At 74.0% G+C, this 23,647-nt stretch overlaps 4 protein-coding genes across 5 annotated transcripts; 3 read left to right on the top strand and 1 right to left on the bottom strand.

The window, feature by feature from the left end:
• Positions 1-3,110: 3,110 nt before the first annotated feature.
• Positions 3,111-7,932, bottom strand: TTC31 (tetratricopeptide repeat domain 31; the record flags this gene model as incomplete). The annotated part of the gene is made up of 17 exons (XM_080343886.1): positions 3,111-3,366; positions 3,593-3,695; positions 3,866-3,940; positions 4,144-4,255; positions 4,424-4,517; positions 4,584-4,685; positions 5,068-5,209; positions 5,287-5,377; positions 5,615-5,678; positions 5,819-5,950; positions 6,031-6,198; positions 6,299-6,367; positions 6,540-6,623; positions 7,056-7,294; positions 7,384-7,447; positions 7,589-7,715; positions 7,805-7,932. 17 exons carry the CDS (start codon positions 7,930-7,932, stop codon positions 3,241-3,243), a joined length of 1,920 nt encoding a protein of 639 aa, XP_080200012.1. The 3' UTR covers positions 3,111-3,240.
• A 67-nt stretch (positions 7,933-7,999) lies between these two features.
• Positions 8,000-14,505, top strand: CCDC142 (coiled-coil domain containing 142; the record flags this gene model as incomplete). The annotated part of the gene is made up of 11 exons (XM_080343885.1): positions 8,000-8,322; positions 8,632-8,746; positions 9,290-10,705; positions 10,810-10,896; positions 11,038-11,196; positions 11,279-11,427; positions 11,923-12,066; positions 12,202-12,316; positions 12,399-12,576; positions 12,643-12,854; positions 14,246-14,505. The coding sequence occupies exons 1-11, from the start codon at positions 8,275-8,277 to the stop codon at positions 14,503-14,505; spliced, it is 2,883 nt and encodes a 960-aa protein (XP_080200011.1). The 5' UTR covers positions 8,000-8,274.
• Positions 14,506-14,548: 43 nt separating this feature from the next.
• LOC308040074 (programmed cell death protein 4-like) lies at positions 14,549-20,061 on the top strand (the record flags this gene model as incomplete). Its single annotated transcript, XM_080343884.1, has 11 exons — positions 14,549-14,794; positions 15,854-16,130; positions 16,663-16,760; positions 16,835-16,948; positions 17,159-17,380; positions 18,070-18,167; positions 18,228-18,342; positions 19,199-19,306; positions 19,382-19,486; positions 19,550-19,689; positions 19,879-20,061. 11 exons carry the CDS (start codon positions 14,549-14,551, stop codon positions 19,928-19,930), a joined length of 1,575 nt encoding a protein of 524 aa, XP_080200010.1. The 3' UTR covers positions 19,931-20,061.
• A 456-nt stretch (positions 20,062-20,517) lies between these two features.
• MOGS (mannosyl-oligosaccharide glucosidase) lies at positions 20,518-23,626 on the top strand (the record flags this gene model as incomplete). Of its 2 annotated transcripts, XM_080344346.1 has the most annotated exons (4): positions 20,518-20,857; positions 21,269-21,480; positions 21,550-21,743; positions 21,838-23,626. In XM_080344346.1, the coding sequence occupies 4 exons, from the start codon at positions 20,518-20,520 to the stop codon at positions 23,546-23,548; spliced, it is 2,457 nt and encodes an 818-aa protein (XP_080200472.1). In that variant the 3' UTR covers positions 23,549-23,626. The 2 variants fall into 2 exon arrangements, with proteins under 2 accessions (XP_080200472.1, XP_080200471.1); XM_080344345.1 differs by having other exon boundaries at positions 21,269-21,743.
• Between the last annotated feature and the right edge of the window lie 21 nt (positions 23,627-23,647).

The raw sequence follows: 23,647 nt of genomic DNA, 5'->3' as shown, positions 1-23,647 counted from the left end.
TGTCCCGCCCCTCCCCCCGCGCCGCAGCCGCCCGGCCGAGGGGGGAGGGGGAGAAATGAGATTTAGCCTGAAAGTGCCTTTGAGCATCCCCGCGGGGAATTGCTTTTCATCTGACAGGTAGGAGCGGCCGGGCCGACACGCGTGGGGCATGCGCGGTGCTGCCCCGCCCCCCGGCTCCGCTGCCCGCCCTTGCCCGGTAACGGCAGGGGGTGACCCGGGGGCACGGCCAGGGGAGGGGGGACATGGGCCCCTGCCCGTGGAGGCAGGGACCGGCAGGGACCGGCAGGGACAGATAGCGCGGCAGGGGCAAGAGACAATGGGGAGCAACCCCGGGGGTCCCATCCTGCCTCCCTCTCTCTGGTCCCTGGAACCCCCCCGGGCTGCCCCACCCTGGCACCCCCGATGTTAAGGAACCCCAAGCCTGGCATCCCCCGGGCTCAGGGCCCCCATCCCAGCACCCCGGGGGTTGAGGAGCCCCCGGCACCCCCGCTCCCTGGGCCTGCTCTGGGGCTGGCACCTTCCACCCCCTCCCTGCAGCCCCCGGGGTTCCCACACCCGGCACTGGGGTTCACACCCCGGCCTGGGGGGGCTGCACACCCGGCACTGGGGTTCACACCCCGGCACTGGGGTTCACACACCTGGCACTGGGGTTCACACCCTTGCCTGGGGTTCACACACCTGGCACTGGGTTCACACACCTGGCACTGGGTTCACACACAGAACCGCAGCGGGTGACTCCCTGGGCAGGGCTCCAGGGACTGTGACCCCCTGCTCACTCTCTGCTGACCCAGAAAGGGCAGGTTTCCCCCCAGACCTGTGCCAGCAGCTCCCCGCGACCCCAGCAGCTCCTGGCGGCTACGCGGAGTCCAGCCCCAGAGATGAGCTCACGGCGGGGCCGGGTCCCTCGGCGACCGCACGGGAGCAGCTGGCGGGATCAGGGTCACAGCTCTGTGCCACGGGACGGTGCCAGCCGCACCGCGGCACCCAGAGCCGGGCAGCCCTGCCCCACCAGGGGATCAGGATCGCACCTCTGTGCCACAGGACGGTGCTGGCCCCACCGCGGCACCCAGAGCCGGGCAGCCCTGCCCCACCAACCCCCTTTCCACCAGGATCTCATCCGTCCCCATAGCACGAGCCAGTCCAGCACCTCCAGACGCCCCTGTCCCTTCTCGGCCCAGGGCAGACAATGGATGCCAAGTTCCCTCACCGTGGCCTCTGGGCTGCCGCCCCTCCGCCCCCGTCCTGCCCCACACCAGCCTCCCCCGGGGCAGCTAATCGCAGGCGGAAGCGTTGGCCGGGCCTGGCAGCATCTGGCATCGCCCCCGGCTGCCCCGCAGGAGGCTTTGCTGCCAGAGACGGTGCAGGCATCAGGCACGCTGCCACCGCCAGCCCTGTGCCCACCGGCTCCCACCGCTCCACGCGGCCACACCAGGCCACCGGGACCACCGGCCCACCAGGACCACCGCCAGCGCCTGCCCACACCGCCAGCACGGGCACGGTGTGGGGGCACACGTACACGCACGGACAGACACCAGGACCCACACATGTGGGAGCAGAGCCAGGCATCCAGTGTGCATGTGGGGCCCAGAGCTGCTGCCGCGGGCACAGCCGTGACCGGGACACGCCGGCGGTGCGCACAGCACACGTGTCCCATCGCGGCACAGCCGTGACCGGGACACGCCGGCGGTGCGCACAGCACACGTGTCCCATCGCGGCACAGCCGTGACCGGGACACGCCGGCGGTGCGCACAGCACACGTGTCCCATCGCGGCACAGCCGTGACCGGGACACGCCGGCGGTGCGCACAGCACACGTGTCCCATCGCGGCACAGGCAGCCGGGCACACAGCTCGAGCGGGGACCCTGGGGCTGCACCGCACACACGTGTGAGCCCCACGGCCCCTGCCCAGCACCCGCTGCGGCTCCCCCGGGACCACCCGCCCCTGCTTGCGGGGAATGGGCCCAGGGAGGTTCGGGTTGCACGTCACCCCTGCCACCCGTCACCCCTATCGCCCCTGCTGCCCGTCACTGCTGCCGCCCGTCACCGCTGCCGCCCGTCACCCCTGTCGCCCCTGCCGCCCGTCACCGGGGCCTCGGGCTGTGCCGGGCTCAGCCCCCGCTCCTCCCCGCCGCACACGCTCATCTTCTTCCTCTTCCAATTTTCTGGATGATTAACTCAACCGCTGTTTCCTGACAACCTCTGCTGTTGGTATTAATTTCTTTTAACTAGTGATTAATTACTCGCTGTCTCCCGCGCGCCTTCTCCCTGTTGCCTATTTGCATATTAATCAAATTCTACTTGATGGCCCGCCCGTCACCCCCCGCACGGCCCCCGCGACGCCGTCCCCGCAAACGACGTTACAGCAGGGTCGGGGGGCCGGGACCCGCGGGGCGGGGGCGCGCGCGCCGGGGGCTCCCGCTGCTGGGGCTCCGGTACCCGCGCCCGGGGCTCCCCGGGGCAGCGCGGGACGCGCGTGGAGCCCGGAGGGCGCCCAGCGCCGCTCCGCACCGGACCCGCCCCCGCGCGGGCCGAGGCCGCCCCCTGCTGGCCGCCGGTGGCGCCGCGCGGGGCCGGTACCGGGAGCGGCGGGAGCGCTGCGGTGGAGCCGCGGTGGGAGCGCTGCGGGGGGAGCGCCACGGGGGGAGCGCTGCGGGGGGAGCGCTGCGGGGGGAGCGCTGCGGGGGGGTGGAGCCGCGGGCCGGCCCCTGGCACCGACCTACCGGAGCCCCGGCGGGGCCGGCTCGGCACCGGGAGCTGTAACGGAGCTCAACGGCTGCGCCGGGCGTCTCAGGGGCACAGAGTCGGTCCCAGAGACAAAACCCGCCCCGGCGTGGGAAGGAGCCCCCGGCCCCGCAGAAGAGGAGGAGGAATGGAGAGGGATGGAGAGGGATGGAGGGGAGGGATGGGACGGACAGACAGCCACCACTGGCTCTCAGTTTTATTAAAACCCCAAATGAGGTACAAATCCACGAAGGGGCTGAGGGGCACAGCCCCCCCAGCAGTAGTTTGAGGAGCTCTGAGGGGTCACAGACTCCCCCAGCCCCACGGGACCCTTGTGGCCCCAGGCAGGTGAGCCCAGCACAGCCCCCAGGGCAGCCCCGCAAGGCACAGGCACTAGAGGCAGCGGGGGGGCAGGTCCCGGGTGGGTAGGTCCCGCTGCCCACAGAGGGAAAGGCACACGCAGGCGCTGGCTCGGGCACTGGGAGCCGCGGTGTTGCGGGGAGCTCCAAGCCCCTCTGGCTACAGGAGCCCCCCGGGGGGGGCACCCACCTTGCCACAGGGCTGGGGGTGCCGGCGGGGGGCCGGGGTGGCGTGGGAGGGGTGCTTGAGCTGCAGCACCAGCCGGCTGCCCTCCAGCTCCGCGTCCTGGGGACAGGAGGGCAGGGGGAGCTGGCAGCGCTGCCCCAGGGGGAGGGACAGCAGGGACCGAGCTGCCCCAGGGGGAGGGACAGCAGGGACCGAGCTGCCCCAGGGGGAGGGACAGCAGGGGCAGCGCTGCCCCAGGGGGAGGGACAGCAGGGGCCGTGCCCAGGACAGACACCCCCCAGCGCCCCCCGCCCCGGAGCTGGGGGGTCAGGGCGCCCCCGCTCACCTGCATGGCTGCGTACGCCGCTTCTGCCGCCTCCTTGTGCGCGTAGTTGAGGAAAGCGCAGCGCCGCTCCGGCAGCAGCCGCAGGGACCGAATCTCCCCAAACCTGCGGGGGTGTCAGCACCCATCCCAGAGGCTCCCCTGTGCTCCCCTCACAGGGTTTGCCCCCCAGGCCAGGAGCACCAGGGAACGGGGCAGGCACAGGGCTGCAGGACAGCGGGAAGGTGACGCGGGGCGGGACAGGTACAGGCTGGGGGGCTGCGGGGGCGTGCTCACCGGCCGAAGGAGCCCTGCAGAGCTTTCTCACTGATCCTGGCAGTGACGTTCCCCACCCAGAGGGGATAGCAGTCCCTGCAGAACCGCACCAGTGGCACCAGCAGCCGGCCTGTCCCACGCCACCCTGAGCACGCCCAGCCGCCAGGAGCTCTGGGATCCACCCCCTCCCGCCCAGCGCCCCCAGTGAGCCCCGGCAGCGTCCCAGGGGGGCAGGGGGCCGCCCCGGCAGCGTCCCAGGGGGCAGGGGGCCACCCCGGCACTGCCGGCTCCAGCTGTACCTGGCAGGGTGGGTGGGGGGCAGTGGCTGGGGGGTCACAGCTCGGCCCTGGCTCCTGCAGCTCCCGAGGCCACTCGTGTCCTGGTCCTGGCAGCTCCTGCTCGCGCGTTCTCCTGCCGAGAGATGGGGACGGGCTCAGGTGGCTCTGGGGGCCGGCGCAGCCCCCACAATGGCCACCCCCAGCCCAGCGCCCCCCGAGACCACAGCCCAGCTCCCACACTCCCCCCTGCTGCCAGCTCTGCCCACAGCTCCAAAGCAAAACCGGCACCGAGGCCCCTTACCGGAGGGAGGCAGCGGGGACGGCTCTCCAGCCTCCAGCAGGGGCGGGGACGCGGGGACCCCCCCTGGGCTGCTCCAGCCACGGGGGCCGTTCTGCTGTGGGGGGACAGGAGGTCAGGCCCCGTGGGGTGCCAGCGGGGGAGGAGCGCGCCGGGGACTCACCGGCAGGAGCGCCCGGCAGGCCGAGAGCTGGGCGACCGCCTCCGCGTTGGCCCCGTCCCGGCGCAGCAGCTCCTCGAAGGCGCCGGCGGCCTCGGCGTAGCGCTGGGGAGAGGAGCCGAGTCCCGCTGCCTGCACGGCCCCCGGCACCCCCAGCCCCACGGCCAGCCCCACTGACACCCCACGGCCAGCCCCACTGACACCCACAGCCAGCCCCACTGACACCCCACAGCCCCACAGCCAGCCCCACTGACACCCACAGCCAGCCCCACTGACACCCACAGCGCCCTGGCACCCCACAGCCAGCCCCACTGACACCCCACAGCCCCATGGCCAGCCCCACTGACACCCCACAGCCCCACGGCCAGCCCCACTGACACCCACAGCGCCCCGGCACCCCACAGCGCCACAGCCAGCCCCACTGACACCCCACAGCCCCATGCTCTAGTCCACCCCACAGCCCCTGCCAGCCCCCCATTCGCGGTACCTGCAGCCCCCGCAGCGCCTTGCCCTTGCGGAAGAGGCCTTTGGGCCAGCCGGGCTGCAGCCGCAGAGCCGCCGTCGCGTCCCCGAGCGCCTCCTCGTAGCGCTGCAGCTTCTCGTAGCAGTAGGAGCGGTTCCCAAAGAGCCTGTGGGGACGGGGGGGTCGCCGCGGGCACAGCCGGGACGTGGAGCCCCCGGGGCGCTCCCCAGCCACGCCGCTCACCGGTGCTCCCGGGGGTTCAGCCGCACGGCCTCGCTGAACGCCGTCACCGCCTCGGCGAACCGGCCCTGCTGCGCAGCCTCGGTGCCGCGGGCTGGGGGGACAACACGGCCCGCTGCCGACCCCCCCCGGCTGCGGAGCGGAGCCGCGGCAGAGGGGAGCGGGGCCACGGGGCCGACTGCGGCTCCACCGTCACCCGGTCACCAGGGAAAGGCACCTCGGGGCCAGCCTGGGGCCACCAAGGCCGGTGACAATCAGCGATGGCGAGGGGCCCGGCGCAGCCCCCAAGCCCACCCCCCTCCTCTCACTGCCGGGGGGCCGAGGCACTGACCTGCAAGAACCAGGCTCTGCTGCACCGCGTCGGCGTCCGGGGCCACGGGCGTGGGCTCAGCTGCCTGTGGGGCGGGCAGGGGCAGCAGGGGCTCAGGCAGGGGGGGCAGCAGGGGCTCAGGCAGGGGGGGCAGCAGGGGCTCAGGCAGGGGGGCAGTGAGACCTGCACTGGGGGGGCAGGTCCCTCCCCAGGACCCCAACCCACCTTCCCCGGTGCCCTCTTGGCCGGCTCCGCATCCTGCTTCCTTGGCGGCTTCTCCTTCCCGGGCACCGGCAGCCTCACGCCCGCTTTCTGCCGCGCTTTGCACACGAAGGTGCAGCTCAGGTCCAGCTCGTCCTGGGGAGGCCGAGCGCAGGGTGGTGAGGGCTCAGAGCCCCGGCCCCCCCCGCAGCGCAGACCTGCGCCGGGACCCTCACCTCCATCTGCTCGGCCCCGGCCCCGCAGCCTCCGTGCTCCTCGCCCGAGGACTCCGCGCTGTCCCCAGGGCACAGGGAGGGGCTGGGGCCCAGCGGGGCCTCCCCCTCCTCAGCGTTGCTGCTCTGGGGGTGCGCAGGGCCCGCGGTGCTGCTGGGGAGCAAGGAGCTCTGGAAGGAGACGGCGGCGGTGAGACGGCAGCTCCGGCAGCTCCGGCAGCTCCGGCAGCCGCCTCCCGCGGTCGGGCTCGAAGCGGGCACGGGCACCCACCGGCTCGGCCTCCCCCTGGCTTTGCAGCTCTTGTCCCAATTTTTCTTGTTTCTTCCGGTCTTTCTGCTTCTGGAAAGCAGAGCGAGCTGTGAGCCGGCGCCCGGCAGAGCAGCGCGGAGCCCCAGCCGCAGCCACGCCGGGCAGGAGCGCAGCCCAGGGCCCTGGGACACAGCCGGGCTCAGGGAGAGGAGCTGCGGGCACGCTGCAGGCGGGCAGGGCCGCTCCTGCGGGACACAATCACCTTCTTCTTCAGTTTCTTCTTCTCCGCCTTCCTCTTCACCCGCTCCTCCTCCGCCACCAGCTCCCGCGCGTTCCTGTCCGCTTCCTGGGGGAGCAACGCCATGAGTGCCGGTACCTGCACTGCGCCGCGTGCGGACGGCGGGACCGCCGCGGGTGTGGCGACAGCAGCGTCGGCAGCCCCGGCAGCACTGCCAGCGCCCAGCGCCCCCAGGGCTGGGAGGACAGGAGGGGCTGGAGGACGTGACACGGCCGAGCAGGGTGCACTGGGAGCAGGGTGCACTGCGGCCGAGCAGGGCGCACCGCGGCTGAGCAGGGCGCACCGCGGCTGAGCAGGGCGCACTGGGAGCAGGGCGCACCGCGGCCGAGCAGGGCGCACCGCGGCCGAGCAGGGCGCACTGGGAGCAGGGCGCACCGCGGCCGAGCAGGGCGCACCGCGGCTGAGCAGGGCGCACCGCGGCTGAGCAGGGCGCACCGGGAGCAGGGCGCACCGCGGGAGCAGGGCCGCAGGGCCCCTCACCTCGGCCGTGAGCCGGTGTCCCCAGGGCGCGGGCAGCCTGCTCATCTTCACCTCCAGCGCGCTGGGCGGGCGGGCGGGCGGCTCCTCCAGCAGCAGCGACTTCTCGAAGGCGCAGAAGTTGAAGGGGCTGTCGCTGTCGTCGCTGGAGATGTCCCAGTGGTGCCTGAAGTCGACCCACTGCTCCTCGTCCTCATCCTCGCCGGGCGGCTCCAGCCGGGGGCTGTACCAGAAGCCCAGGTCTGCGCGGGGAGAACCGGGGCCGTTACCGGCAGCTCCCGAGCACCGGTGCCGCCAGCCGCCTCCCCGCGCGGTAACTCCCCCCACTCACCGGAGGGGTCCCAGGGCTCGGACACGTCCCCCGCCGCGCTGGGCTTTCCCGGGCGGGACCCGGCCTGCGGCGGCACCGGCAGCTGGAGCGGCGGCACCGGCCCGGGGGAGGCGGCGCTGCCCCCCGCGGGCGCCCGGGGCTGCAGCCGCGCCCCGCCCGGCCCCGCCCGGCCCCGCCGCCCCCCGAGCGCCCCGAACCCCCGTACCTGCGGGCGGGCGCGCGGGCCGCGGGCGGCGCCGGGCGGGCGGTGCCGGGGGCAGAACGGCGCTGCGGGGAGCGGAGCCGCCGCTGAGCCGGCGGAAACGAAACCGAAACGCGGCGCTGGGGCCGCGCTGGCCCCGCCCCGCCGAGCCCCGGCCCCGCGGGCACCCCCGGCCCCGCCGCCCCGGGACCTCCCGGTCCCGCTCCCCGGAGCCCCCGCCCCGTACCGCCGCTCCAGCCGCCGGGGCCCGGCGCGCAGCCCCAGGGGCAGGCGGCGGGGGCGGCCCCGGCCCTGAGCGCCGCCGCGCCCGCCCAGGGCGAGTCCCGCGTCCCGCCCGCGCCCCGCATCGCCCTGGCACCCGCCGCCCGCGCCGGAAGTGGGGCACGGCGCGGGAGCGCGGGACGGAAGTGGGGCATGTGCCGGATGAGGCTGCCCGGCCGCCATGCTGGGTGTGGGCAGGACGGCGGCCCGTGAGGCCCGTACCAAGCAGCGCCGGGGCTCCGCGCGCCCTCTCGCCGTTCCCGCCTTCCCTCAAGCCGCGGGCCCGGCCGCGTCGCGCTGCTCAGGACCTCGCCTGCGCCGGGCACCGCGGCGCTGCCCCCCAGCGAGTCAGTGCTGCCCGTTCCTCCGGATTAGCGCAGGCGCGGCCTAAGCCTATTTCCTCCCGCCGCCCCCGGGGATGGCCCAGCATGGAGGACGGCAGCCCTGAGCGTCGCGGCGGGGAGCCCTGCCAGCAGGTGAGGCCTCGAACGGGCGAGGAGATTCAACCCGCGGACAGCGGCCAGGCCTTGGGCTCGCTGCCTCCGCCCGGCCGGGAGCCGCCATTCCCGGCACGGGGGTCGAGGCCGCTCTCGGCGTCTCCTTGACAACGGCCCCCGCCGCCGCGGAGGGGGCGTGGCCTGGTGGGGGCGTGGCTCTGGAGGCGAGACTCCGCGCTGGCGGCGGCGAGGGGCGGGGTTAGCGCGGAGGGGGCGGGGACTGGGCGGGATGCCCCGCCTCCTGGGCCGGCAGCCCCGCCCCTTCCCCGCGGGTCTGACCTGTCGCAGGTGGACGAAGGTGACGGCGCCGGTTTGAGCGGCCTCGTCCTGCTGCTCCTCACGGCCCGGCCGGCCCTGCCCGGCCCGAGCGATGGGGCTGCCCGCGGGGAGCACACCGAGCCAGGTGAGGGGCTGCCCGGGGCGGCGGAACCGGGTGGAGGGACCGGCTCCGGGGGTCTCTGGGACGGCACCGGTGGGCTGATCCGCCCATCGACACAGCCCCGCGGCAGCCGGGGGCTGGAAGGGCAGCCCCGCTGGGGTGCGGCTCCTGAGGGGCGCAGGTTCGCAGGGGCAGGACAGGTGACACCTGTTGCACGTTGATGTCATTAACGTGTGGCACGTACCTGAGCTGCCAGGAGCAGGAGCAGCCCCTGGAACGGGCCCCGTGCCCAGCAGGGCTGTGGGCTCCCGGGTGCCCGTGGGGGTCTCAGCAGCGGCGCTGGCAGGGCCGGGGCGGCCGCAGGCGGTGGGGCTGTCCTGCTGCGCCCCCCAGCTGCCGGGCAGGGCCGGGGCGGCCGCGGGCGGTGGGGCTGTCCCGCTGCGCCCCCCAGCTGCCGGGCAGGGCCGGGGTGGCTGCGGGCGGTGGGGCTGTCCCGCTGCGCCCCCCAGCTGCCGGGCAGGGCCGGGCCGTCCCGGTGTCCCCCCCAGCGCGGGTCCTGCCCCGCAGGCAGCGGCTCCCTGGGCGGGCTGGCGCGCTCGCTGCAGAAGGCGGAGGCCAAGCTGCGCAGCTGTGTCAGCCCCGGCCTGCGGCGCCTGCTGCCCCTGCGGCCCCGCCAGCGCGGCGACGGCAGCGACGACGAGGACGAGGACGAGGAGAAGGAGGAGGCGCCGGCCCTCCCGGCGCTGCTGGAGCTGAGCTTCCCGGGGCTGCGCCGCTGCCTCTGCATCTGGGAGGATCCCCGCACCGAGACCTTCCGCGGCCACGTGCGGCCCCAGCCCGGCGACGGCGGCGCCTTCTCCCGCCACCCTGTGCGCCCACGCGTGGCCGAGCGCGGGGCCGCCCTGCACGCCCTGCTGCGGCACCGGCACCTCCTGCGCCTGGCCCGCGACTACGCCCGCCGGCTGCAGGCCTCCTCCGCCTTCCTCCGCCGGCTCCTGGCCCTGCCGGAGCAGCCGGAGCCGCCGGGGGCCGCGCAGCCGCTGCGGGGGCTGTGCCAGGAGCTGCAGACCCACGCCAGGCACTGGAGCGCGCTGCGGCGGCGGATGCGCGGTGACCCCTGGCTGCGGCCACTGCTGCTGCGGCGCCACGAGTCGGTGGCGCACATGCGGCGGGCGCTGCTGGTGCTGGCGCTGCACGCCGCGCGGCTGGCTCAGCGCCATGCCGAGGTGCGGCTGCGGGGGCTGGCACGGGCCGGCGCCCCCGCCCCGGCGCTGCTCTCCGACCTCTTCCAGGGCCTGGAGATCTACAACCAGGTTCTGGGTGACCTGGCGCTGGAGCTGGGTATCGCCGGCATCACCGGCTGCCACGGCACCACCGGGGACGGCTCCCACGTCTTCTCGGCAGCCAGGGTGCTGGGGGTCCTGGCGGCCGAGCGGGGCCGGCTGGCGGCCGAGCGGCTCCGGCCCCTCCTGCAGCCGCGGGACGGGGGTGCCGGGGCGGAACACGTCTGCTGGGAGGACGCCGTGGTGCCCTGGCCCCCGGAGCGCGGGACCGCGCCGGCAGCGGACGTGGGACCCTCCGGGTGGGAGGAGCCACCGGGCCTCGCCGGGGAGCTGCGGGCGCTGTGCCGGGATGACGAGGAGCTGATGGGCCTCGTGCTGGGGGCGCTGGTGGCCTCGGCCGACAGCCTATGGCACCACGTCCTCCACGAGCCCCCGCAGGAGGGGCCAGCGGCGGGGACCCCCGAGCCGCCCGAGCCGCGGGCAGCCGGGCCGGGCACGGTCACCGCAGCGAGCCCCGCGGGCTGGAAGTCGGTGCGCTGGCTGGACGCCTCCCACGCGCTGGCGGCCGCGGCCCTGCACGCGCGGTACCGCCCGCTGCTCTGGGCGGCCGCCGGCACCGCGCTGGGGCAGCGCCTGGGGCTGCCGCACCATGGGACGGGCACGGCCGCGGCGTTGGAGCTGAGCCGGGCGCTCGCCCAGGGTAGGTGGGGGCCGGGGGGGCACCGGGTGGCGGCGGCACCGAGCAGCTCCCTGGGAGCCGCCGGCGCCACCATGGGGTGCGCTGGCCTCACCCCTGCCCTGCAGCCCCCGCGCCCCGGGAGTGCCAGGAGGAGCTGGGGCGGCTCTGCCTGCGCCTGCTGTGCCGGAGCGTCCTCCGCGGCTGGGACAGAGGTACCGGCTGGGGACGGGGGTGGGGACGGGGCGGGGGCTGCGGGACGCAGGTGTGGGGCGGGGGGTTCAGGGTGTGGGGTGCGGGGAACGGGGTGCAGGTTACGGGTCAGTGGCACAGGGCCGCTGACCGGTGCCCCCTAGACTTCGCCCGCGCTCTGGGCTCGGCTCTGTCCGACAAGTGCTCAGGGGAGCCGGTGCCGGCGGCGGTGTGCAGCCGCACGGCGCGGTGCCTGCAGCGGCTCTACCCGGCCCTGGCCTTCGCCCTGCGCTGCCTGCGGCCTCTGCCCGCCTGCCCGCACGGTGAGTGGCGCCGCGGGGGCACCTCCGCGCTGACCCGCCCCCCCGGGTGCCGCCCCCGCTGCCGTGACACCCCTGTCCCCAGGCCGCCCCCCCTGCCCGCGGCTGCAGGTGCTGGGCTGCTGCCTGGCCACGGCGCACGCCGCCTGCACCTGGCTGATGGGCAGCGCCTGCCGGCACCTGGCGGCCTGGGCCGTGCCGCAGTTCCTGCTCGTCACCCAGGGGGACCTGCAGGTACCCGGGGCCGGGCTGCGGTGTGGGGCTGGGGCTGCTCATGGGGCTGGGGCTGCTCATGGGGCTGGGGCTGGTCATGGGGCTGGGACTGGCTGTGGGGCAGGGACTGGCTGTAGATCTGGCTGTGGGGTTGGGGGCTGGTTGTGGGTCTGGCCGTAGGGCTGTGGGCTGGCTGTGGGCCTGGCTGTGGGCTGGCTGTGGGGCTGGGGGCTGGCTGTGGGGCTGGCTGTGGGGCTGGGGCTGGTTGCAGGGCTGGCTGGGGGCTGGCTGTGGGGTGTTTGCATGGCTGGCTGTGGGGCTGGCTGGGGGGCTGTGGGGCTGGGGGCTGGCTGTGGGGTGTTTGCATGGCTGGCTGTAGGGCTGGCTGAGGGGCTGTGGGGCTGTGGGCTGGCTGTGGGGCTGGGGGCTGGCTGGGGGCTATTTGCATAGCTGGCTGTGGGCCTGGCTGTGGGGCTGGGGGCTGGGCAGGGCTCCTCTCACCCCTCATCCCCCCAGCTGCTGCAGACAGAGACAGACCGGCTGGTGGTGCTGGTGAGCGGGACCTTCCCAGAGCCTGGGGACACCCCCCTGCCCCCTGCTCCGTCCCCCCTGGAACACCAGCTGTGCCGGCAGATCCGCTCCACGGCTGCCAGCATCCAGGTATGGCCATGCCATGCCGTGCCGAGCTGTGCTGTGCCGCGCCGCGCCATGGTGGTTCCGCCGCAGCTGGGCGCGCCGGGGAGCCGCCGGGTGCCGCGGGTCCGTCGTGCCAGCGCGCTGTCCCGCTCTGCGCAGCTGTTCGCGGGGGACGTGCTGAAGATGTTCTCCAGCGACTGCAAGCGCATGTCGGCGGAGATCTTCGGGCAGACCATGCCGCTGGGCAAGCACTGGAGGGTCGGCCTCCGCGCCGGTGGGTCGCGCTGCCGCGGTGCCGCGCTGCGGGGGCAGGGCCGGGGTCCCTGCGCCGGGCTGAACCGAGCCGCTGTCCGCAGACGTGCCCAGCTCCCCCAGCGCGTACGCGGCGGCGGCGGCGCAGGCGGTGCTGGGGCAGGTGCTGCAGGTCGCGCAGCTGCTGCCCCGCGACGCGCAGGCGCCCGCGCTGGCCCGGGTGACCACGGCCTTCCTGGAGGCCTGGATGGACCACATCCTGGCCCAGCGCATCAAGTTCAGGTAGGCCGGGGGCCGGGGGGGCGCGGCGGCGCCGGGGGGCCGCGCTGAGCCGTGCCGCTGCCCCAGCCTGCAGGGAGCGCTGCAGCTGCGGCAGGACTTCGAGCTGGTGCGGGAGCTGCTGGGCTCGGAGCGCTACGGGCTGGCCCCCGAGACGCGGCAGTCCCTGCTCGCCCTGCGCGTCTTCCAGCAGATGGACGGCGCCATCCTCTGCCTGCTGCAGCAGCCCGGGGGGGCGGCCGGCGCGGCCCCCCGGCCGTGGCACTCCCTGCGCCGCTGCTGTGAGTCACAACGGGACGGGACGGGGTGGCACAGGGGTGACAGTGTCCTGCTGCGGGGCCGGGGCAGCCCCTGCTGTCAGTCCGGGCTGGGGATGGAGGGACAGAGAGCAGCCCTGAGAAAAAGAACATGGGGTGGGGGGGTGAAAAATAAGATGTGACCCGGCCGTGTGCACCCACAGCCCAGAACCCACCCGTGTCCTGGCTGCGTCACCCGCAGCGTGGGCAGCAGGTTTGGGGGATCCTACCCCTCTGCCCCGCTCTGTGAGACCCCCTGCAGTGCTGGGCCAGCTCGGGGTCCTCAGCACAGACACACATGGAGCTGCTGAGAGGGGCCAGAGCAGCCCCAGAGTGACCCGAGGCTGGAACAGCTCTGCTGGGACAGGGGAGAGCAGAGGAGAGGGAGAGGGAGAGGGAGAGGGAGAGGGAGAGGGAGAGGGAGAGGAGAGGAGAGGAGAGGAGAGGAGAGGAGAGGAGAGGAGAGGAGAGGAGAGGAGAGGAGAGGAGAGGAGAGGAGAGGAGAGGAGAAGAGAGGAGAGGAGAGGAGGAGAAAAGAAGAGAAGAGAGAAGAGAAGAGAAGAGAACAGAAGAGAAGAGAAGAGGAAGAGAAGAGAAGAGAAGAGAAGAGAAGAGAAGAGAAGAGAAGAGAAGAGAGAAAAGAAGAGACAAGAGAAGAAGGGAAGGGAAGAGAAGAGAAGAGAACAGAAGAGAGAAAAGAAGAGACAAGAGAAGAAGGGAAGGGAAGAGAAGAGAAGAGAAGAGAAGAGAAGAGAAGAGAGAAAAGAAGAGACAAGAGAAGAAGGGAAGAGAAGAGAAGAGAAGAGAAGAGAGAAAAGAAGAGAGAAGGGAAGGGAAGGGAAGGGAAGGGAAGGGAAGGGAAGGGAAGGGAAGGGAAGGGAAGAGACTTTAGTGCACCTTTCAGTGCTTAAAAGGGGACGATAAGAAAGATGGGGACAGAGTTTGGAGCAGGGCCTGTTGTGACAGGACAAGGGTGATGGTTTTAGACTAAAGGAGGGAGATTTAGGCTGGACGTGAGGAATAACTTCTTCATTATGAGAAACACTGGCGCAGGTTCCCAGAGAGGTGGTGGATGAACCATCCCTAGACATCCCAGGGCAGGCTGGACGGGCTCTGAGCACCCTGAGCTGGTGAAGATGTCCCTGTCGTGGCAGGGGGCACTGGGGGTGGGACGATGTCCCTGTCATGGCAGAGGGGGCGCTGGGGGCTGGGACCCAAACCCTGTGTGGTTCTGTGGCTCCACGGCCACACTGGCCGTGTCAGCGGGTGTTGGGGACAGCGTGGTGGTGACAACATCTGCGTCTCGGGGGGGGGAACATCCAGGATCCCCATCACAGCTACGTGTCCACCCCTCTGACCCCCATTTTCCCCCCTAGGCTCAGACCACGGCGCCCACCCCCCGGACCCACACCTGGGCACCCTGGACGCCCTGGAGCCCCCCTCACCGGGGACCCCCGCGTTGTCCCCTCCCGCTGCCGAGGCGCCATCACAACCGCAGCGCGGTGTCCCCGAGTCCTACCTGTCCCCAGAGCCCTATCTGTCACCCAGCCAGCAGCAATGGCTGGCGCTACGGCTGCACCGCGCCCGCCGCTGGCGCGTCCCCGGTTTGCCGTGCGTGGGGAGCCCCGAAACCTGAGCCAATAAAACCGGTGTCCCCATGTCCGTCCCCATATCTGTCCATGGCTCCCGAGCCCGGGTCGACGGGGCTTCGGGAGCGGCCGAACGGCCGCTCCCGAAGCCCCGTCGACCCGGGCTCGGGGCTCGGGGGCCACCGGTGTCCCCGTTGTGACTACGGTTCCCATGATGCCGATACCCCCGGTCACTTCCGCCGCGGGGCGGAGTCGAACCGCGGTCCCCGCTGCCGCCCGCTATGGCCGCGTCCGCCGCCGCCCCCCCCGCCGAGCGCGGCCTCTTGGCCACGGCAAGTGCCGGCACCGAGTGCCCCCCCAGCCCCGTTACCGGGGATGGAGCCCCGGTTGGGATCGGTGCTGCGGGGCGGGGGCGGCAGCGGCGGGAAACGGGGGGGCTGGGGGTCCCAGGGGGAGCTGGGGGTCGCTTTGGGGGGGGGTCTCAGGGGGTGGCGGGGAGGTCGGGGTGCATGGTGGGGTTCCTATGGGGGTTTGGGGGTACATGGGGGGCCTGGAGGTGCATGGTGGGGTCTCAGGGAGAGGCTGGGGGTGCCAGGGGTGTGTGGTTGGGGTCCTATAGGAATCCTGGGGGGAGCCAGGGGGTACATGGGGGTCTCAGAGGAGGCTGGGGGTGCATGGTGGGTCCCGTGGGGGTGCTGGGAGAGGCTGGGGGGCACTTGGAAGGGGTCCCCGGGTGTCCCGGCAGAGGCTGGGGGTGCACGGTGGGTTTTCCATGGGGTCCCGGGGAGGTCAGGGGTACATGGTGTGTTCCAATGGGGGTGCAGGGGCGTGGGTCAGGGGGCACATGGGGGTCCCAGTGGGGTCAGGGGTGCACGCTGGGTTCCCATGGGGGTCCTGGGGTGGGTCAGAGGGTACATGGGGGTCCTGCTGGGGTCCAGGGGTGCACACTGGGTTCCCATGGGGGTCCCAGGGAGGTCAAGGGCACACAGTGGGTGTCCTAGGGGACCCCAGGGGGATCAGGGGCACACGCTGGGTCCCATGGGGGTCCCAGTGAGGTCAGGGGCACACAGTGGGGGTCCTGGGAGACCTCAGGGAGGTCAGGGGTAAATGGTGTGTTCCAATGGGGGTCCTGGGGTGGGTCAGGGGTGCACGCTGGGTTCCCATGGGGGTCCCAGTAGGGTCAGGGGTGCACGCTGGGTTCCCATGGGTGTCCTGGGGTGGGTCAGGGGGTACATGGGGGTCCTGCTGGGGTCCAGGGGTGCACGCTGGGTTCCCATGGGGGTCCCAGTGAGGTCAGGGGCACACAGTGGGGGTCCCGGGGGACCCCAGGGGGATCAGGGGCACACACCGGGGGTCCCGGGGAGGCCGTGTCACGTCCCCGTGCCCGGTGCGCAGGGCCCCGGCGCGGTGGGCGCGGAGGAGGAGGAGGACGGGGACGAGGAGCTGCTGGGGGCCGGGGGTCCCCGCGCCTGGACCCCCCAGGAGAAGCTGCTGCACGAGGCGCGGCTGAGGGCCAAGGCCAAGCGGCGGCTGCGGCGCACGTCGGCCCGGGACGCGGCGCGCGAGTCGCTGGGCGAGGGCGGCGAGCCTGGCCCCGAGCCCGGCAGCCCCAGGGGCCGGGCCCACGACCGCCGCTCCCGCTCCGGCAAGGGCCGCGGGCTCCCCAAGAAAGGTGAGGGGCTGCGGTGGGGGCAGCGCCCCTGTGGGGCTGGGACCCTCCTGGGTCCCCATGGCTCTCATGTCCCTGTGGGGCTGGGACCCTCCTGTGTCCCCACGCCTCTGGTGTCCCTGTGGGGCTGGGACCCTCCTGTGTCCCCACGCCTCTGGTGTCCCTGTGGGGCTGGGACCCTCCTGTGTCCCCATGGCTCTGGTGTCCCTGTGGGGCTGGGACCCTCCTGTCCCCTCCATGAGGCTGGGACCCTTGTGTCCCCTCCACGGGGACCCCATAAAGCTCCATCAGTCCCCTCCTGAATCCTCCTGGGGTTGGGACCTTCCTGTGTCCCCCAGGGGGCTCAGACTGGGACCCTCCTGTCCCCTCCACTGGCTGGGACCCTCCTGTCCCCCCCATGGGCACCCCATGAAGCTCCATCACTCCGCATCCCCCGTGGCGCTGGGACCCGTCCCAGAGCCACAGGCTCAGTCCCCCCGGGGGGCTCCCTGGGGACCCCGGGCCGAGCCCCCGCTCCCCCGTGTGCCCGGCGCAGGCGGCGCGGGGGGCAAGGGCGTGTGGGGCGCCCCCGGCGTGGTCTACGGCGACCAGGAGCCCGACGCCCGCGACCCCAACTATGACGAGGCGGCTCAGGTACGGCCCCCGAGCCCCCCGCCCCCGCGGGGCCCGGCAGCGGCACAGCGGGTGACGTCGTCCTGTCCCCGCAGGGGGACACGGTTTACGCCACCGTGGTGCCCGAGCTGGAGGAGGGGGAGCTGGAGAAGAACGTGCAGCCCATGGTGCTGGAGTACTTCGAGCACGGGGACACCCGCGAGGTCGTGGTGCGTGGGGGCTGCGCGGGGGCCCTCAGGGACCAGCACCCTCAGTAACAGGGTGGGCTGGGTGGGGGAGGGGTCCCCTGGGGACAGGCATCCCGGTGACCCTTGGGGATGGGGAGGGGTCCCTTGGGGGGCGCTGAGCGCCGCGTGGCGGGGGGAGCTCTGCGGGGCAGGAGGGGTTCCCGGGCCGGGGTGACGGTTACGCGGGCGCAGGAGCTGCTGCGGGGGCTGAACCTGGGCGCGCGGCGCGCGGCGGTGCCGGCGCTGGCGGTGGCCCTGGCGCTGGAGGGCAAGGCCAGTCACCGCGAGCTGACCTCCCGCCTGCTGGCCGAGCTGGTGGCCCGCGCGCTGGCCCCCGAGGACATCGCCTGGGCCTTCGACAAGATGCTGCGCGACCTGCCCGACCTCATCCTCGACACCCCCGAGGCCCCGCAGGTGCGCAGGGGGACAGGGACAGTGGGGGACACGGCCGTGCTGGGGACACTCTGGGGGACACGCTGTGCCGGGCGCCATGGCTGTGCCAGGGGGTGACATGGGGGGCCATTGGCTGTGCCGGGGGCCATGGCTGTGCCAGGGGGCGACATGGGGGGCCATGGCTGCTCTGGGGGGGTCATGGCTGTGCCAGAGGGCGACATGGGGGGCCATGGCTCTGGGGGGACACACCTTGCTGGGGGCCTGCGGCCATGCCAGGGGCTGATGAGGGGGTCATCGGTGTGCCGGGGGGACACGGTCACGCTGGGGAAGCTCCGGGGGCCCATGGCTGCGCTGGGGGCCGTGCCGTGCCACGGGGGGACACGGGCGCACTGGGGATGCTCCGGGGGCCCATGGCTGCGCTGGGGGCTGTGCCGTGCCACGGGGGGACACGGGTGCACTGGGGATGCTCCGGGGGCCCATGGCTGCGCTGGGGGCCGTGCCGTGCCACGGGGGGACACGGGCGCGCTGGGGAAGCTCCGGGGGCCCATGGCTGCGCTGGGGGCCGTGCCGTGCCACGGGGGGACACGGGCGCGCTGGGGAAGCTCCGGGGGCCCATGGCTGCGCTGGGGGCCGTGCCGTGCCACGGGGGGACACGGGCGCGCTGGGGCGCTGTGGCCGCGCCGGGTCCCGGGCTGACGCCGTGTCCGCAGATGCTGGGCCAGTTCATGGCGCGCGCGGTGGCCGACCAGGCGCTGCCGCGGGACTTCCTGGAGCGCTACAGGGGGCGCGTGGGCTGCCAGCACGCCAGGTGAGCGCCGCCCCCCCCGCGCCCCCCGCGCCCCCGCAGCCCCTCACCCCCGTCCCGCAGGGCCGCCCTGGACCGCGCCGCCGTCCTGCTCCGCGTCGAGCGCGACGTCAGCCGGCTGGACAGCGTCTGGGGCGCGGGGGGCGGCCAGCGCCCCGTCAAGCACCTCGTCAAGGAGGTCAGCGCCGCGCCCCGGCCCCTCACCGCGTCCCCTGTCCTGTCCTCGCGTCCCCCGTCCCATCACTGCATCCGCATTCCCATCACCGCGTCCCCCATCCTATCACCGCGTTCCCTGGTCCTGTCCCCATGTCCCCCATCCTGTCACCGTGTCCCCCGTCCCGTCACCGCGTTCCCTGGTCCTGTCCCCGCGTCCCCCGTCCTGTCACCGTGTCCCCCATCCTGGCACTGCATCCCCTGGTCCTCTCCCCGTGTCCCCCGTCCTGTCACCACATCCCTTGGTCCTGCCACTGTGTCCCCCCGCGGCGTCACTGTGTCCCCCAGCCCTGTCACCGCACCCCCTGCTCCGTCCCTCATCCCTGCCCCCCCGCCTCCAGACGTCTCCTGGGTGTCCCCTGCCACGTCCCTCTGGACGTGACCCCAGCGGTGTCCCCACACATCCCCATGCTCACCCCGGGCAGTGGTGACCCCCGGCTCTCCCTGTGACCCCCCACCCCAGCTGTCCCCCCGCTGTGTCCCCACACTGTCCCCCTGTGCGCCCTACATGTCCCTGCAGTGCTGTGTGCCCGTGTCCCCATGCTGTGCCCCATGTGTCCCCTCAGCCCAGTGTCCCCACTGTCCCCATGCTTTCCCTGCTGTCCCCACAGCCCGATGTCCCCATGTCCCCATGCTGTCCCTGCTGCCCCCTCGAGTCCCTGCAGCCCAGCGTCCCCACTGTCCCCACGCTGCCCCGGCGTGTCCCCGCACTCCGGTGTCCCCACTGTCCCCATGCTTTCCCCGCTGTCCCCGCAGCCCACTGTCCCCATGTCCCCACGCTGCCCCCGCTGTCCCTGCAGCCCGCTGTCCCATGTCCCCAGATGAACCTGCTGCTGCGCGAGTACCTGCTGTCCGGGGAGGTGTCGGAGGCCGAGCAGTGTCTGCGGGAGCTGGAGGTGCCTCATTTCCACCACGAGCTGGTGTATGAGGTGGGGCCGGGGGCCGGGGGCCGGGGGCTGGGGGGCCAGGGGGTCCCGGCGGCCGCGGTGACGCCGGTGCCGCAGGCGGTGCTGCTGGTGCTGGAGGGCTCGGGACCCCTGGAGGAGATGGTGACGCTGCTGAAGGTGCTGTGGGAGTCGGGGCTGCTGACACTGGACCAGATGGACCGGGTGAGCGTGGGGCCGCGGGGGGTGGGGCGCGCGCCCCCCGGGGTGACACCGCGTCCCCCCCAGGGCTTCCGGCGCGTGTACGAGGAGCTGGGGGACATCAGCCTGGACGTGCCGCGGGCGCACGGGCTGCTGGAGCGGCTGCTGGAGCGGTGCTGCGAGCGCGGCGTCGTCACCCGCGCGCTGCGGGACGCTTGTCCTGCCAGGTACTGGCGCGGGAGACCCGGCCCCTCCATCCCCCTCCACAGGGGGGACCCCGGCCCCTCCATCCCCCGCCAAAAGGGGGACCCCACGTCCCCTCCATCCCCCACCAAATGAGGGACCCCAGCCCCTCCATCCCCCGCCAAAGGGGGGACCCCGTGGCCCCTCCATCCCCTCTTCATCCTCCTCCGCAGGGGCCGCAAACGCTTCGTGAGCGAGGGCGACGGGGGCCGGGTGAAGCAGTGACGGGGCTGCCCGGGCGCTGCCGGCCGTGGGGGGGCCGAGTCCCGCCGTGGGGCGGCCCCCCCGGCCTCTGGCTTGTGCCCGGGACGCCCTCCCGGCCGTGGGGCCGGCCAAGGGACACAATAAAGCGGTTTCCAGGGGCGCGCTGAGCCCGCTGTGTGTGTTGGGGGCACCGGGGGCTCCGTGTCCCCGCGGGGCGCGCTCGGGGCGGGGCGGGGCGGGGCGGGCTCGGGGCGCGCTCGGGGCGGGGCGGGGCGGGGCGGGGCCGGGCGGGCTCGGGGCGGGGCGGGGCGGAACGGGGCGGGCTCGGGGCGGGGCGGGCTCGGGGTGGAACGGGGCGGGCTCGGGGCGGGGCGGGCTCGGGGCGGAACGGGGCGGGCTCGGGGCGGGGCGGGCTCGGGGCGGAACGGGGCGGGCGCGGGGCGGGGCGCGCTCGGGGCGGGGCGCGCTCGGGGCGGGGCGGGCTCGGGGCGGGGCGGGCGCTAGAGGCCCGGCCGTGCTGTTCCTCCTCCGCGCCACGAGGGGGCGCCGTCACCCAGCCCGCGCCGCTCTGTCCGTCGCGCCGTGATGACGCAAGGGCGCGACGGGCCATGGCGGGCGAGCGGCGGCGGCGCGGCGGGGACGGGCCCCGGGAGCGGCCCCGGGAGCGCGGGGCGCGGCGGGAGCGGGAGCGGCCGCGGGGGCCGGGCCGGGGCCGCGCGGCGCTGCTGGCGGGCGCGGCGGCGGCGCTGGCGCTGGGCCTGGCGGCGGCCGCGGCCGAGTGGAGCCGCTGGAGCGCGGCCGCCCGGCTGGTCACCCCGCACCCCGCGGCCCCCGCGCTGCCCCCCGGCTCCGCCGGCCCGCGCGCCGCGCCGCGGCTCTTCTGGGGCACCTACCGCCCGCACGTCTACTTCGGGATGAAGACGCGCAGCCCTCGGGCGCTCGTTACCGGTGAGGAGCGGGGCCGGGGGCGCCGCGCTGCCCGTCCCGCCGGGGCTGACCCCCCGTTCTGCCGGGGCTGACCCTCCGTTCTGCCGGGGCTGACCGCCCGTTCTGCCGGGGCTGACCCCCAGTCCCTCTGGGGCTGACCCCCCGTCCCTCCGGGCTGACCCCCGTCCCGCCGGGGCTGACCCCCCGTTCTGCCCGGGCTGACCCCCGTTCTGCTGGGGCTGACCCCCCATCCCTCCGGGCTGACCCCTGTCCCACCGGGGCTGACCCCCGTTCTGCCAGGGCTGACCCCCGTTCTGCCGGGGCTGACCCCCTATCCCACCGAGGCTGACCCCCCGTCCCTCCGGGCTGACCCCCGTTCTGCCGGGGCTGACCCCCGTCCCCCGGGGCTGACCCCCGTGCCGCGGTGCGCAGGGCTGATGTGGCTGCAGCAGGGCGGGCAGCTGCGGCACGGCTGCGAGCAGAGCGACGGGCTGGAGCGCTACGGCTGGCTCATGCACGACGGGGAGAACTTCGGGGTGCAGGAGATTCGAGACGGGGGGCTGGTCCTGAGAACCGAGTTCGTGAAGCGGCCCGGAGGGGAGCACGGCGGGGACTGGAGCTGGCGCGTCACCGCGCGGACCGAGGTGAGCACGGGGCGTGCCGGGGAGCCGCGCGGCGGGGCCGTTCTCACCGCCGCCGCTCTCCCTCCGCAGAGCGCGGGCGGCCCCGTCCCCCTCCTGTCCCTCTTCTTCTACGTGGCCACGGACGGGCAGGGGACGCTGCAGCCGCAGCTGGAGAACGGAACGCGGCTGACGGCCGTGACGGGGACAACGGAGGAGCTGGGGAGCTTCACCCTCACCTTCCTCCCACCCACGGCGGAGGGCGGGGAGGACCCCAAACACGCCAGGTGCTTTGCTGAAGTGTCCCCTTTGTCTCCGTGTCCCCTCTGTCCCCTTGTCCCCAACGCCCCCTTTCCCCTGACGTTCTGTCTCCATTCACAGCTACAACTACCTGGACGCGGCCAGCCCGGGGCTGCACCGCCTGACCGAGCTGGTGCGGAGCAGCCTGAGCAGCCGCTTCGTCTTCTCTGCGCCGGGGCAGCAGCGCCGCCGCTTCTTCGCCGTGGACGCCGTCCGGGGGCCGCCGGGGGACCCCTCCCGCGGGCGGCTGCTGCTGCACCAGGTGACGCTGGAGCCGCCGGGGACGCTGGAGGTGACGTTCGAGTCGGGCAGCGCGGCGGCGGGCCGGCCCGGGCGCCTGGCGGGGCGGGTGCTGTCGGCGGAGCTCTCGCGGCACGCGGCCGCGTTCAAGCGGCGCTTCGAGGAGACGTTTGGGCTGGGGCGCAAGGGCTTCGCGCCCCCGCAGCAGCGCTTCGCCCAGGCCGCGCTCAGCGAGCTGCTGGGCGGCGTCGGCTACTTCCACGGGCGCTCGCTGGTGCAGGTGCCGGGGCAGGAGCAGCCGGTGCCCGGCCCCGAGGCCGCGCTCTTCACCGCCGTCCCGTCCCGCTCCTTCTTCCCGCGCGGGTTCCTGTGGGACGAGGGCTTTCACCAGCTGCTGCTGGGCCGCTGGGCGCCGGCGCTGAGCCGGGACATCGTGGCGCACTGGCTGGACCTGATGAACGCCGAGGGCTGGATCCCGCGAGAGCAGATCCTGGGCGAGGAGGCGCGGGCCAAAGTGCCGCCCGAGTTCGTGCTGCAGCACAGCGAGGTGGCCAACCCGCCCTCGCTGCTGCTGGCGCTGGAGCGGCTGCTGCCCGACGCCCCCCAGCCCTTCCTGCGCCGCCTCTTCCCGCGCCTGCGCGCCTGGTACGACTGGCTCAACCGCACGCAGGCCGGGCCGCTGCCGCTCACCTTCCGCTGGCGCGGGCGCGACGCGCAGCACGAGCGCTTCCTCAACCCCAAGACGCTGGCGTCGGGGCTGGACGATTACCCGCGCGCCTCGCACCCCTCGCCCCAGGAGCGGCACCTGGACCTGCGCTGCTGGATGGCGCTGGGCGCCCGCGTGCTGGCGGCGCTGGCCGAGCGCCTGGGCGAGCCGGCCGGGCCGTACCGCGAGGCCGAGCGGGCGCTGAGCGACAATGCGCTGCTGGACGAGCTGCACTGGGCGCCGGAGCTGGGCGCCTTCGCCGACTACGGCAACCACAGCGCGGCCGTGGGGCTGCGCTGGCGGACGGCGGCGCCCGCGGCGCCGGGACAGCCCCCCCCGGCGCCCCAGCTGCTGCGGGAGGTGCGGGAGCCGCCGCGGCCGCGGTTCGTGGGGGCCCTGGGCTACGTCAGCCTCTTCCCGCTGCTGCTGCAGCTGCTGCGCCCCGACTCGCCGCGGCTGCCGGCGCTGCTGGACGCCATGCGCAGCGAGCGGCAGCTCTGGACGCCGTTCGGGCTGCGCTCACTGGCGCGCGACAGCCCCTTCTACCTGCAGCGCAACACCGAGCACGACCCGCCGTACTGGCGCGGCCACATCTGGGTCAACATCAACTACCTGGCGCTGCGGGCGCTGCACGGCTACGCCGCGGCCGAGGGGCCGCAGCGGGAGCGGGCTGCCGAGCTGTACCGGGAGCTGCGGCACAACCTGGTGAGCAACGTGTACCAGCAGCATCGGGACAGCGGCTTCCTGTGGGAGCACTACAGCGACAGCACCGGCCGCGGCCACGGCTGCCGGCCCTTCGCCGGCTGGACCGCGCTGGTGGTGCTGGCCATGGCCGAGGACTATTAAGGCTGGTGCAGTGCGGGCAGCTGCCTGCGCTGCTTGTCTTTCTCAGGTGCAGGGGAGGCACAGAGCCCCCCCAGAATAAACTCCACCCCCATAGGCTGG

Source organism: Nesoenas mayeri (genome assembly GCF_963082525.1).
Source record: "Nesoenas mayeri genome assembly, chromosome: 4".
NCBI classification, from domain to species: Eukaryota; Metazoa; Chordata; class Aves; order Columbiformes; family Columbidae; genus Nesoenas; species Nesoenas mayeri.
This window is presented reverse-complemented; position numbering and strand designations above follow the sequence as displayed.